This window comes from Pocillopora verrucosa, chromosome 7, assembly GCF_036669915.1.
Source record: "Pocillopora verrucosa isolate sample1 chromosome 7, ASM3666991v2, whole genome shotgun sequence".
In the NCBI taxonomy this organism is placed as follows: Eukaryota; Metazoa; Cnidaria; class Anthozoa; order Scleractinia; family Pocilloporidae; genus Pocillopora; species Pocillopora verrucosa.
This window is the reverse complement of record NC_089318.1, coordinates 20,820,935-20,836,428: the sequence shown is the minus strand read 5'-3', so window position 1 is coordinate 20,836,428 and position 15,494 is coordinate 20,820,935. Positions and strand designations below refer to the sequence as shown.

Genomic DNA, 15,494 nt, shown 5'->3' with positions numbered 1-15,494 from the left:
TTCTCAATTTGTTGTCAGTCAGATAATTCAAGTTTTTTTTTCTTACTGTAGGGTAAAAAGATTGTTGGTGTCTCATGTTCAACAGACCATGCTCAGCTTTCTCTGCTCTCGACCAAGATAAAAGCATCTAATAAACAGTTGTTCTACCACTGTAGCTGTTATGGTCATCATGGAACAGGCCAGGCTGCTATTCAGTGCGTCATGCATTACTGGGAATGTCCGCTGACCACATGAACACGAAAAAGATTGTTGTTTTGATTGGGTGAAGAAACTTTGCAAAAGTCTTTCGCCGTGAATTGCCCTTGGATTTCAGTTTAATTTTGAAATGATTTTTACTTTGATAATGCAATTGCTTTTGCTTTTAAATTTGATTGCTACTTCATTTCACTTTCAATCGTTCTTTTTCCTTTGTTTTGCAGTCACGTTCCATTTTACTTTCAGTTTTGATTTATTTTTTATTTTATTTTTTATTAAATCTTTGAAAAATTGTAAAATTTTGAGTGGCAGCCCTCGGCTACCATACCGGTGCCACGAATTTCACTCACGTGGACATATGTATCCCATGAAGTGAAATTTAGTTTTCTGATAAAACATTTAAGAAACATGCGATTCGCACGGGTCCTTACTTTACTACTGAAAGACCAAAAAAACATGATCGATTTTGATTACTTCAAGAGTAATGCATTAGCAGGAAAATTTCTTCTTTAATCTTAATCCTTTTCTTGATATGATCCTTTTATTAGGGACGTAGCTAGGGTGTTTTAAATCTTTTAACTTTTAAGAGCTGATTGTGAATTCTTCCATCTGGTTGCGACATAATTCCTTGTAAATAAGTAACGAGATGTTGGTGTTATAATATATCTCTACCTGATAAGTTTATTTATTCTTATTACCTGTTTCCTGGATAATGAATGGATTTTATTGAGAGAAGCTACATGTTAATCACTGCTGAGAGATAAAGGGTCAACGAGTGTTACAGTCACGAATTTCCGCTCAGTCCACGGTAGATGGCTTTTACTCCCTCTTTTCCGTGTGTATCGCAGGCTCGGGTTTATATGGCGAGGGGACTGTACATATTATCAAGTCAGTGAAATAGAAGTCTTTAACCCTTTAACTCACAGGATCTGATTGCTTATTCTCCCCTCTAGGTGCTACATATTTTTCTGTAAATAAATTACGAGAATTTGGTTTTAGATCAAGATAACAACTTTTACCTGTTAAATTTAAGTGTTCTCATCACCTTTTTGCTGAATAATACATGGATATTGTAGGGAAGAAGTTACTTGTTAATGACTTCTGAGAGTTTAAGGGTTGAATTCAGTTTTACGAAAACGTGTGAACACGAAGAGCTTCATAGCGCCAATATATTACGTTATGCCGGTTAGAAACCAATTGTGGCAAACACGGTAAAGTATTGGTGCCATGTAGCTCTTCGTGAATTGAAAGACTTTTATTTTCAGTCACTTTTTTAAGGAAAACAAAAAAAAATAGTAGCTTCGGGTTAGGTAGGGCTCGAGTCATCGAGGTGGATCTTGAATTTCAGTCATCCTGTTAACCCGTAATAGGGAGTGATGTTTTTGCTATCAGTTGTTCAATCAACAGCCGTTTTGATTCATTTAATTTGTTTCAGTAGAGCTTTTTGATAAGAACGTTTAGTCTGGGAAGTTTAACCAAATTTATATAATTATATAACAAAAATATATAGGCTGAGATGTTCATCGCAGAAGTAGAGGATATTTTAGATTTTATTTTATAGTTAAACTACTCTGCTGATCGAGTGATTCTGTGCGCGTTATTCAACTGTTCTTAAGGGTGTGACTGTTTTAAAGTACAGTTGTACTGTTTATTGGACGTCTGGCACGTGTACATAGAGCTATATATGTTACTTACACAATAAAACTGAAACTTGGTTTTCAATACGCTGTATGCAATTTTCAAATTTCTGATGAAACTAAACTTTATTGGGCTTTCGAGGGCTTTAATTACGTTTTCATAAATGTTATCACGTTCATAAATCGCGATTAAAGGTTGGAACGTGTCAATCAGTCATGTTCTGACACTTAAGCGTTTATTGAACGCCGTTTTTATTTAAAGCTCGAGTTATCGGGGAAAGTTTAGACCAAGGGAAAAAAGTAGTAAATTAGTAAAGTTAGTTCCGGTTAACGAGTAGTTCGATTAACAAGTGCAAGTTAGCTGATTGTAAATGACTTGACATCTAGTGACAAATCCAGGGGAAATGGGATTTTGTTTGAGTTTGCGGGGTTCTGTTGACGAGGAAAAGGAGGAGGGGGTTTTCAGGACCTATTTACGACCTCTCTAGCCTCTGTATTTTACAAGCTGATAACGGGCTCCCACTTTCCCCTTAACAACGATGATTGTCTACTGATAAATAATATTGCTGCTGCTTCAGTCAAAACGAATTCAAAAAAGGAAACTCGGGTTTTCAGGGGGTCATTTTAACGTCAGATATCTAGTTACGCTTGCGTCTACCTCGCCAAACCTTCCAAAATACAACAGGTTAGAGTTTTCACTTCATTTTCTCGCTGTTTTCATTATTTCACCATTCAGTGACTTGTTGAAATTACACTTATTAGAGATTTTACTTTACGTTTCTGTTCGTCAAGTTTCTCTCGCCTTTCTCTTTGGTTAAAATTTGACCAAAACCTCGCTCATTCGGTGCTAAACGACTTGGTCTCACCATATTTTTAACTTTTTACCTTCGAAGACGCAAATCGGCAAAAAGTTTGTTTGCGTTTTTTTGCACATTTTATAACAATGAAGTCGTCAAGAACAAAAGGTAATTCTTGAAAAAGACATCGCAGAGAAGCAGACGTTTGAATGAATTATTTCATCACAATACCAATACGTGATAATTGTCGGTAAATTTCAATTGCTTGTAACAGGAACTTGTCATCATGCAGAGAGTGATAAATGATATTTGAAAACATATTTTCGTCTTCATCTTTAAAATGAAAATGAGAAAATTTTTTTATCCTTTTCTTTAGCGAAATATTAATCGCAGACTTCTCAGTTCGAACAGCGAAGAATAAATATTGATTTGTCTCGATAAACACCAAAGCTTATAAAGAAAGAAAGTTTGTTATAATCGAATAGAAGTACGGTTGTTATGCCCTGCTTTGTTCACAGAAAAAAGCAAGCTTTTAACTTTCCCTATTACGGAAACTGGGGTTTCATCGTGCGTGGGGTCGTTTTGTGACCAAACGGGTCATCGTCAAGAGTTTATTTAGGCCCTGGAGAAACGTCCTGAAACACATTACGAAATCACAATTGACTGCAGGGGCTAATTTTATTTCATACCACAGAAGCCGTTCTACAGAAGCAATATGATCTCACACCCAGTGAATGTTTCTTGATTGTGTAAAACGTTACTACCTGGCCACTTGCGGTGAACAATCGTTACATAAATAAATTACCCTAGGAATAATGTGGGCAGAGATATTGTAAGTGTATCAAGCGTGAAATTTGTGCTAATAAGAAATTTGTTCAGAGCACACTCGACACGAGTCCTCTTAACAAGAACTTGACTACCACTGTGAAACGGAAAGGTTTCATCCACAATGCAGGCTAACGGGGGGCGAATTGTTGTAAACCCATCTTTTCAAGAGTGGGTTTACTTGGATGAAAAATCTCCCCACGCTTTTCAAACTCCAATGAAAAGGCAAGTTACGTATTGTGTAGAGGAGGAAATTGGTCGAAAAGAATTCGAAATTAAAGACGATCCGTGGAAACAACGCGATAACCAAAGTAAAGTTGACTTTGTTTAGGCGAAATCAAATGGACGATACTGTCGAGCAGCAATACTGATGTCCATAATCATTGGGTCATTGATGTCGATCGCTGCATTAGCGCTGGTTCTGCTGATGTTGTTTGGGAAAGTAGGAGCAGGTTGTGGGTGTCAGTCATCAAGTGAAGGTTAGAATATGGATGATCTAATTTGAGAGTGTCAACATATATAAAAGCTCGCCAGGACATATTCTGGATCTCGAAAAATATAAGTGCAGTCGCGGTCCAATTATGTTTTGCTATCAGTGCTAAGGTCAGTCAAGCAGTTTGGCAGAGTTCAGTTGCCACGATGTACTGTACTGTAAGATGATACGTTGATTTCGCAAAAAATTGCTCAATCTTTGTTTCGCATTAGAACATTGTCATAACAAGTATGTTCTGTGTTCTGTTTATTGGTGTTATTTTTCGTATCACAACTATTTAATTGGAAAAAATAGTTGCCAGAGTTTATTTATTTCCAGCACTTGCAAAGATTTTCCCTCAATTCTCTATGGCTATAAAGATTTTGACAGCTGCGTTCAGATAGGCGGGAGAGAAGGCTTTTCAAAACAATAGATTACCAGATTCAATAGAGCGTGGAGTGATCATGAGTCGGCGAAATGAAAAGTATGAATTAAAAATTAGCTCGCACCGATACGTATATAAACCTCATGATTGACAATTTACTTCGACCAATGAGAGGACTGTTCAATGTACGCCTGACGTCATACCAAAACTGTTTTGTTTGGCAAGATTGCGAGACTGTTTACGGGGAAGCAAACAAAGGGGACAGGAAAGCAAAGTTTTTTAATGGACTCTTCAAATACTTAACTTAACAGAAACGTATTCGTAGCTTGGTAGAGCAGTCAAGCTCTATACTTAATGTTACCTTTCTTTCGTCGTTCAAAACAAACAGATTGCATTTCGCCGTGCTTCTGTTTGGTTACAATGAAGAAAAGAAACGAAACAAAACAAAAATAGTAATGAGAACATCATTAACAGTGACGTGCTCTCTTGCGAATGCTTTTTTCTTGCCACGAAAAGCAGAGTTGGATCAGAGTGGAAAGATTATTTTTTGTTAAACATAATAGGAAAAAAGCTTATGTCCTCTCATTGAAGTGGATGTGGTTCGACTCAAATGTGCTGTTCTGTAATCATTTTTTGTTTCAAATCTTCTTCAGTCAGTCCCTCCGCTGTTACTCAAAGAGATTTTTTAGCCTGGATAAAGGATCTCCAAAGGAACGTCACAAACCTTCAACAAAAACTGGTGAGAAATGTAGTATAGTTGCTGAATTTTGGTTACGCTTTTTGTCGCGATAAGTCTTCTATTCAGTGTACGCAAGGTCTCAATTTTTAACTATAGAATAAGTCAGATTCCAGCTACTTCTTCATTTGCAGGAAAATAAAACACATGAGCTCAAAGTTGTTCATTTATCGCTTCGAGATCTTGACGGAAAATTGCACAATTTGACAAGGAAGGTTAAAAAAAAAACTTGATTTCGCGGGGAAATTTGATACGGATTCCATTGGAAGTTCATTTTTTTACTCTTGTTTGCTTTAAGCTAAACATCACTGAAACAGCCCTCCAGGATAAGGACAACAAATTCCTCGTTCTTCTACAGAACACGACTTCAAATTTTCTCCTCAAGGTAATGAAAGCGATGTGCTTCGTTATCGTGCAAATAAGGAACTTTAGAGGAATGCTTTGAGATTACATAGTGGGTGCTGAGTTAAATTCTCTTCCTGATTGCACAGTGAAGGTTTGGTATTGCAATACTGAACTCCAATCTCATTCCGGCAATAATGAGCAATTATTTGATTTGAAATGGAGCAGAAAGAATAAAGTTCGGAAAAAAAAAGACTGTTTCCTAATTGTATTGCATCTACCAAGTTTCACCATGCCATTGTTTACTTGAGAATTTTTGGCCTTAGATAAGCCCTAATTGATAATCGATATTTTAGTTACATCTAATTGCTTCAAAAAACTGATCAGAAAAGAAATCTGGAGTGTAATAATGAAAGGCAAAATGAAGGAAAAACCCCTTTTTTACCACTGAAAGCATTTTAATTTGGACAAATAAAGCGCGAACTTTGTCGTTAAAATATTAGTGTTCCTCTGCAACTATGAATAAACGCGTGTGGAAAATTGTTAGCCTGGAGCACTTAGGGATTGTCTTTATTTTCAGATGCCCAACAACCTCTTGATCAAATCTAATAACTTCGGCTTACATTAGAGTCCTTGCAGTCTCCGTCTGTTATGCGCGAGCCACTGGCTTTACAACTGTCAATCAGTACGGTCATTTCGTAGGTTCCAAATGGACTTCGACGTTCTGCTGCTCCAAGAAGTGTGTCATCACACGGTGAACCGCTGAGATTATGGCAGCACATCGGATAAAAGCGGTTATCGTCCTTGCTCATACTGAAGAGAGAATCCTCTGAAAATTTGCAAGCAGAAATGTTTTACAAACAATTTGAAAAGACAGCGATGCCCACCATGTCCAGACTTATCAAGGTTATATATTAGGCGTTTTTCAAAATGCTCCACGCTCCGTTTTCACCAGCGTTATTCTAGCATTAGTTAGTGATAGGAAGAAAAAACGCATCAAAAACTATGCGTTGAAGAGGGAAAACTAATTGGTGCTGTCAGAGTCTAATCTCCTCCGCAGCTACTTGACAGGCGTTCTGTAGGATGTCACTCCTTGATGATAGCGTTGCGTAACGCCCGGAAGAAGGGCTTTTTTGAAATACAATGTACGGTTAGCCTTATCATTACTCACTGTTTCCTATTGCTTTTTCTTTGTTGCATCCTTCGGTATTAGTGATTGCAAATCGGTCGAATTCTAACGTCCGCCATGATCCTAAAGGCTGCCGGAATTCCCTGACATTCCCAAGAGCCACATGTCTTAAATTAAGATAAACCCTCGATGGGTAATCACCGCTTTGAGATTCGTCACCCTCTAGCTCAACGTACATCTACAAAAAGAAAAGACGAAAACAGAAAACAAAACATAACAAAAAATCATAAAGATTAGGGCTAACAGAACTTAATTCGTACCGTCAGTTAGAAAAATTAGACTGAACGTTGTCTTTATTGACAATCAAATTCCCCATTCGCACCAAGGCATAAACATGTTTAAAAGCTGTTTTGTGAAACACGGTTTGACATTATTTTTTTTCGTAGGAGCTGCTTAAACTAATGTTTGTCGACCTCAAATTAAGTACATTAAAAATTCATATTACTGACTAGAGGGAAAATCCTATTTTTGCGGGTTTCTGCCTCTGATTTTCATTTAGTTATGAACACGGTTAAACATGGTTCAACTAAATATATTTTTCTAGTGTGAATGGACTATAACAAAGTTGTTTCTAGAATGACAACTCTAAAAGACCACAGGAGCAGCTTGTTCTTGTGGTCAAAAATTCGATCGTTATGCATTTGAGAATCACAAAGCACAGCACTACGCCCAAAATTATGCTCACGTTTTTTCATTAATGAAAATTAATTTATGAAGTTCGTCGAACATCCGCAAGAAATGAAGAAGAAACTTTAAGTCAACAATTTCATAGCAATAAAGACGACATTCAATAGAAATGAACTAACATATAAATATTTACCATAGCAAAAATTGAAACAAGGCAACGAGCCAAACAAGAGCTGGCTAAGTTTGCTCAGAAAGACAAAATGAAAAATGAAAAAGTCAAATGAAGGAAATAAAATGAGCGTTTAACGAGGTTTTACCTCAATTCAAGGGGGCAAAACAGCCAATTACTGAATGAACTAGCGAACGAAAAATAACAAAAAACAAAAGGTAAAACAAGGAAACAGTTGAAAAAAGATCAACAGCAACATTGACAACTGCAAAAAAAACAACATCCGTTTTATTTAATGGCTCACTATAACAAAGACAAAAGAAATACATCCCATACGACCTTGTCTTTAGCACTTTAAAATGTCCATTTATGCGTGGTGATTGTGTGGCGGAATTTTGTGAAGCATCGCTGTCCCTTATTTTCGATACCATCAATTTCTTGAATTGCTCTTGTAAGCTCTAAAACCACTTGGAGATTTCCTGTTCCCTGCGCGGCTAACACCGCTCGCCGATCGAATTCTGCTAATTTTTCCTGAACAATCCATAGAGAACGAAACTCGAAACCTTTGTACAACTGGTACAATTGTCGGGAAAATCCTGTTTCTGTTTCTTCTAATCACAAAGATCCTTACCACCAGAATTACCAAGACTTTCAATTCCATTTGCTGTCTCTTCTAAGTTTGGAATGTCAAAGTTATGTCCACCGATTTCGTTATCCAAGTCCATGACCTTTGCTATGAGATCGATTCTTGCGGCACCGGCGATAAATAATCGTTCGATCTGTTCTTGAAACTTTGCCGAGTTTCGGGGCTCTGACCTCTCATCCAGCAGGCAAACAAGGTCCGCTGCAAGTCCCTCTTTGTTCATTTACAGATTAGCCTTTTTATGAGAATATAAAAAAATTGTCATGAGCTGGATAAAACTTGGGCAACAGCAATAAAATTAGGGTCAAAGAAAGAGACGCACAGACACACACACAGACAGAGAGTCAGAGAGACATACGGAAAACATAACAGGCCAACGGATAAAAAGAAAGACAAAGCAAATGACACTAGACGAATAAATCAGTAGGTAAACAAACAAATAAACAACAAGCTATTAAGAAAAACAAACATTAGATATTAAAGATGCAGCATATCCAAGATATTTGCCTGCATCACTTCAAGTACAGCAGCCACATCCATTTTTTCAAAATCCAATTCACTTGAGTCTTTCAGGGCAGCATAGTCCTTTCCAAATTATTCTGAAGTTTACCAAGGTCACATTTGCCAGCAAAATGTCTAATCACCCCGAGGGCTGATCCAAGGGCGGGGAAAGGATCTTTCCCCATTGCACCACTAAAGAATCCTGTTATTCCTTCAAGAATGACGAATAGGTCTTCATTGTTAAATTTTGCTTTTTCGTACACGTCTGGAAGCATCGCCTTTGCTTTCAGTAGATTGTTCTTCATGCTTTCCTCCAGCTCACCGATAGCCCAGTGCAACAAAGAGAAGACAAAAAAAAATAACATTAGAATAAACTAAGACAAATTAATTATTATTTTCAGTCGCTTACCGTTATTTAAGTTATTTTTCAGAGTAAACGTCGCCGAAAAGCAATTATATTTACTCGGCTTGCCTCCCCGCGGATTTGCGTATTTTTATTTGCGTATTCATTATTTTCCCAACCGACAAAAGATCTTATTTCACATTCACTCTTGTCAGTATCACGGAAGCAGCCTTTACAATACTGCAATATAACATCTCATAAAGTTAAGATAAACTGGTTTAATTTTATGACGAGAGATATTTGAGTTAATCTGTTAAGCTTTAAAACTCTTTACGGAGGCCAGTTTACGTTATCAACTCAGTTCGGTGATAATACTTAATTACTCTGTTATACTCTCCCATCAACGCAGTGCCACAGTTTCTTTAGCAATTTAACCCCTTTATTCATTAATCTATTTAAGATTGAAGTAAACCAAGGAAGCTAAACTCAGAAATTTAGCCGATTGACTTATCTTTAGCTGGAGTTTATCAAGGATTCCGCGGCATGAAGCGACTAGGGGTAATGCCACGCCCACTGGACTGGATGCGACTTTATCGCAAGTTACTCTTCATCTATCCGCCCGCCTTCCCTAACACTTCACTGGTGCTCTTTAGTGGAGAGAAGTACTCAACAATAAAATGTCTTCACCAATATTGACCAGCTTTGTCTTGAACCCAGACCTCGTCGCCCGACCTGCGCGTTTTCCGTTAAGCCTTTGCGTGTCCAACAAAAGGCTGAGGGACTAAGCTCCACTTTATTTCAAGGCTATACATTTTCTTATCACCTTGTATGCGGATTACTGCCCTAGATTTATTGATAACTTTTTATTTTTTTCAGGCTGCGCCCCCATTCCTACTTTTTTGTTCTTACCACATTTATGATCATTTATAATCAATTACTGTACAGACGTAAGGCAACATGAATTGTATTTGTGAAATATACGAATTTATTGCCGGACTAGGAATATGTCTTTCACCAAACTTCTTTTATGTTATTTATTTAAATGAGGTACATTAAACGAAAATATATTCGAAAATACCGAACCTTTTCTCAATTCAGACGCCCCAGCTTTGCCACTTGACAGTTTTACAACAAACTTGAACACAGCGTCGCTTTTTTTTGACATTGTTGGCCCAGAGAAGTTCTTCACCATATCTGGTCATCATCTTTATCAACTGCAGAGGATACTTTTTCAATTGCTTGGGACCCAGACTAAATTTCTGAAGATAAGAACTTTCCACCTGACCATCGGGGCTCTTTGCGGTGAGTTCTTAAAGGAAAAATCGCAACAAAATTGAAAGGAGTTAAATAGGTATTTGAAGCGTAAACTTTAGATCATGTTTTAGCATTGCCCCGCCAATGAAATGACGGTAACAAAACTGAAAAGCGTAAAATATGTATTTGAAGCGTTGCCCCGCAAATTGAAATATGACCAAACTAGTTCCCATTCCCTTTCCAATGCAGTGTTGATGAACACAATACATGAAAATATTTCATTTCAGTTTTATTTTCCGAACCAACGCTACAAGTCTAGAGAGGAAGAAGTGGAATGCTTAAACTTGAAACAGCGTTCCACCCTTCTCATAAATAGTCATAGAATTCTTTGAAAAAAGACGAACCAAGTGCTCTCTCCCTTCAAATCTCACTCTTGGCAAACATATTCCGTACGAGAAGGGGGGGGGGGAGCCATAACCTGGGAACCTTATTCCATTTTAAGGAAACGTAAGACCGTCTAAAATTAAATTAAAGAATAAACAAATAAAAAACCTCGTCCGTTGCTTCCGCTTCTTCCAGTTACTCCACGAGCGGCCTCGCTGGTATTTCCGGATGATTCACACCAATGAAAACAGTTAACATAGAGACGTCCGCCGAAACATCTTTGCTTTCTCCTACAGTTTATCCCGCGGCGGCCACGTCCTCCTAAATCACCTGAAAACAACAATTTATTCCAATTTTTCAAACGATTCATTGCTCAGTTAATGCTTTTGCAAGTTGATCTTCCCATCTGTTAGCTGGTCATCTATCCACTCTCAATCCACTCGCATCAGATTCCTTTATGGGAATGAAGAAACCTCTAAAGTTTGCACCACTCCCAAAATGTACTTGGAGGCGCGGATTCCAATCTCACCCTTCTTTTCTGACTGATTGCAGCTAATTTTTGAGGATCTTACCTTCTCTTGATTTTATTCCGCCGGACGAACTGATGATTGTTGAAAAAACTAAGAGTGATAGTGTAGTTTGATCGTCCGGGTGAGTGTAGTCCTGAGAAGGACTGTTGTCGGTAGTGGTGACTGACGTTTCGACAACCTGAGCAGAAGTCATCATCAGAGTCAAGTGAAAGGTTGTTGTCAGTCGAATGTACTTAGTCCGGTTTGTGTACACTGATTGGTCAGTTTTGCCGTGATGTTATTGGCTGTAAGACTCAAGTGGCGAAGGTCAGTCGTGATTGGTCGGTTTGGATCCGTTAGTGAAGTCGTTCTGTTCGGTTCGTTTGTAATATTAATGTCGCGGATGAGTCGTTTGTATGGTGCCAGTAGTGGTTGACACCTGTTGAGGGGAGTCTGTTCCAAGTTAGTAAACCAGCTTTCCAGGGTCAGTCGTTGAAAGTAGTTGGTACTGTAGGTTAGGCATTGCGCAGAGTCCCAGTCAATAGTGTGGTTCGTAGGTCGGTGATGTTCAGCAATGTGATGGTTGACATCGCCTTTCCTCTGTGTTCAGTCAGTCTAGTTGCGAGGTTTCTGCCAGTCTCACCGATGTAGGAGGCGTGACAGTCGGAGCAATTGATCTTATATACTGCTCCTTGTCTGTTCCTCGGTTCGTCTCTGTCTTTGATGTTAGTCAGTAACTGACGTAGTGTGGTAATAGGTTTGTGAGCGACGCGGATATTGAAGGTTGTAGGATGCGTGAGATGTATAGACGTATAGTGGCTGTGGTCGTAGGATGGCGTTGTCGTTAGCTTCGGTAGAAGTAGTAGGTCTGTGAGTGTTACGTTGGATATAGTCTTCGTTGTAGTTGTTCTTTGAAAAAATACGGTTAAGGTAATTGTTCTCGTCGGATAAGCTGTCTGTCGTATTACATACTAATTGCACTCGTCGGGTAAGAGTCCTGAGAGTAGTGGATTTGTGTGGTGTCAGGTTGTATGATGACTCGTCCAGTAATCTGTCGGTATGTGTCTGTTTCCTGTAAACTGTTGTCCGTAGTGAATTGTCGTCACGGCTTACCAAGCAGTCTAGAAATGGTAGTTTACCATTTTCTTCGACCTCTCTAGTAAACTGTATGTCAGTGTTTTGTTCGTTAAGGTGGTGGTGGGATGCGTCGATTTCGTCGTGTCGTACGGCGGTGAAAGTATCGTCAACGTAGCGTAACCAAAGTGGTATCGTTCGTAGTTCTTAGATTAATTTAGGTGTCTCAAACTCCACATAATTAGCAAAGTATTTAAATATTATTTTCTTCCTGTTCTTCTTTATTTCTTAAATATCCTTAGTAACAATGACTTATAAACCATTTGGTTTCTTTTTTCACTGTCTTATTGTACAGTATTCTTCATACTGATGTTGGTAACACTACTGTAATAATTATAACCTTCTCTAATACACTGTATTTATGTGAGCTTAAATAAAAATTGAAAATTGAATCAAACCCTTGTGTTTTATCCTCTCACACTTAAATTGAATCATAAATTTAACTATTTGTAGGCAGGTTTGGGTGGAAATTAAAGGAATGGATGCATGTTACATAAAAAGAAACCCCTTATAATAAAATAAAAGCAGAAGCATATTGCCTACATGTCTATAAGCAACTATCTACAAATGTAAACTGGGTGTAATTAACGGTCGCAAAAGCAATTCCATTCTTACCTTTATCCTTAAAGGGTAGTTAAAGGTACCTTGTGTATCAAATATATCAAGTTCAGTTCCTCCAGAGTCATAAGCCGGGCTTTTGGGGCTACAAAATAATAAAATAATCAACGAGTTATGCCAGGCCAATTTATCGAGAGTGAATTAAGTAATAGTTTCATAAAATCGTATAGAAAGTTTAAAATGTGCTTCACTTGTGCTGCACATACAGATTTATCGTTCTTATAGTTACTGATGAAATTCCGAGGGTGTGATTCAGTCAATTCAAAAGAAGATATCCACGCAGCTTACTAAAATGGTTCAAGAATTGCAAACTTATAGTGTGTTAACAAAACTTCCCTAAATTAAGTGAACTCAACAGAAAATATCCAGGAAGGTTACAGAAAACGGGCTCTCAAAACTGCTCTTGAATTCGAAAACTGTAAACAACAATCATTTACGCTAATCATGTGCTTACCAGCGTACTTGTGAGCTCAAATTACCAGGACCCCGTTTTATTAAACGATCGGAGCTTGGATGCTTCTTGCAAAATGCGATGCCTATCAACTTCAGAGATTGATTCTTCAGTTTCCGGCATTACAAAAAATTTTCGTATCGCATAACCTGAGCATAAAGTACGCCTCGTATTAAACATTCCAAACGACAAGAAATAACTTGAAGAATACGAACACTTTGAAGTGTTCTTGGAGCGATGAACCGGCTTGAGGGTTTTTGAGCAATGAATGCCCAAGTCATTATTTTACCGGACGTGATTTGAAGTATAAACTGAAGCTAGAATCAAAATCAAAAGACGATTGATATAAAAAAATGGAATTTTTTCTGGGCCTTAGCGTAAGAGGAAACCCAGATAAGACACGACCTACCTCCTCTTCTTTCTCGGATCCTTTGTAGTTTGCTTCTGTTTGTTGATGACCTCTTTTCATTCTTTTCCGGAGCGGCTTTAAGATTTTCCTTCTCGCGTTGCTCTTCGCTACATATTCGTCTTTTACTTATGCCTTTTCTTGCTCTCTTCTGCGCTCCTCTCGCCGTATTCTGCCTATTTTGGCGTCCTCTCTAACTTTCTTGCGCGTTTTTCTCGACTCGCTTTACGCCTTTTAACTCTTGCTTTCTTTGGTCGCTCTGTCTCTTTCTTTCCAGTCTATTTTCACACAAAACCCTCTCTCCACGGACGTGAATTACAACAATTTCCTCCGGTTGACAAAGCTTTAGCTCTGCTGGTATTGTTGCTTTGCGAGTTGATTAGAATTGCAAAATACTGAGAATTACTGTTCAACTACAACTTCACCAGTTTGATTTCCCGCTCAAAACGCGTGTTGCAAATTACTTGCTTACACGGCTTCATATCCACTACCCCACGTGAAGCCCTCATGTAATGCCTAACCGTGTGCCCGCGGAACGCTGCACCAAAGCTCGGCACTCGAGTATGCGCACTTCACTGTCATCTGCCGGTGTCTCCTGGCACACACTAATGGGGTATCCAAGTTACGCACGGAATCGGGCCTGCGCATTACTTTCTTCCTCACCCTTCCATTACGTAATGGCTAAGATAGTGCCCGCAATGCAGCCGGCCGCGCATGCTAAAAGAAGCACCTTGTACGGTCGATGATACGGTCTCAATTCCAAATTTTTCGGCTTCAGTGTAGGTTACTACTATTTCCTATGTATTTCCAAACGCTGCGATTAGCATACTCAGCTCATGGCTTAGTATGCTAATTAACCAAAAGATACATGTCATATCGTCCGTCAGAAAAATTTTTGATATGTCTATTTTTCTGACAAAGCCAGATAACTGTCAGCCTTGGGTAAAGCAATTAAGCTGAACTTAATTACTTGCCATGTACCCTAATAAATAGTTAATAAAGGACCAGGAAAATATAATAAGACTCGCAGTTGGTGTTTTCGTTGAGGGACAGATTTTCACTATTTAAATTATCGTTATAATCAATAACACAATTTTCATTCTCGTCATCATCTCCATCACCACCGGTACTATTGCTATCAGAATCATTATCGTATTCACTGTTATCATCATAATTGTCATTTTAATTATCGTTGCTATTATCGTCATCGTTATTAACAGGATTGACAGATATTATCGGGTCTACTTGTCCTCGACCAGGTTATTAGACAGCTTAGTTAATTACAAAGACCGACAATATGTTGTTACAAAGCGCAAGAGGTTTGTTTGTTTTTTTTTTTGTTGGTTTTTTTTTTTTTTTTTTTTTTTCAGTTGAGGAAACATAGAAGTTCTTTCTAAGAGTGTTAATCAAAGATGAATAAGAACTTTTAACCAAACTGTCTTGTTGCTATTCTTAACTACCTCTTAACCTCAGAATTGCGCTTTAGGTGAATACTGGACTCAAACGTTTGGAGGAAAATTTAAATGTGTCAGAAAACAAGTTAGCCATGGCGATATCTGAAACGAAGATAAAGGTGAGTATACCCTTTTTAGTTCGTTTAAAAGATCTTTACTTCGGTTTATGTTAAGCTCTGGTAAGTGGCATTTGCCAGCCACAATTATCAAATCACCTCCAGGGAACCTTAAATAAGGCGTAGCAAAACCACGATCGATCTACTTCGGGCGAAAAAAGAAAAAGAAAAAAACAAAGATCACATTTTCTCTTGCCCCTGTAACGGTTCACAAGGACCACAAAGACCCAGAGGAACTGGACACTTCTCCCAGTGTGAACACAATATTGAAGATTTGAATGGGAACCAAGTTCCAATCACCAGCAAC

At 38.3% G+C, this 15,494-nt stretch overlaps 1 protein-coding gene and 1 pseudogene across 2 annotated transcripts in view; one reads left to right on the top strand and one right to left on the bottom strand.

The window, feature by feature from the left end:
- LOC131796209 (collectin-12) overlaps positions 1-1,970 on the top strand; it is a 91,208-nt gene extending 89,238 nt beyond the window's left edge. For both annotated transcript variants that reach the window (XM_066169762.1, XM_059113826.2), the window contains exon 11: positions 52-1,970. In XM_066169762.1, the coding sequence (XP_066025859.1) occupies positions 52-234 (183 nt within the window). In that variant the 3' untranslated portion in view covers positions 235-1,970. The remainder of the gene's footprint in view (positions 1-51) is intronic.
- A 5,758-nt stretch (positions 1,971-7,728) lies between these two features.
- Positions 7,729-8,823, bottom strand: LOC131796203 (uncharacterized; annotated as a pseudogene).
- Between the last annotated feature and the right edge of the window lie 6,671 nt (positions 8,824-15,494).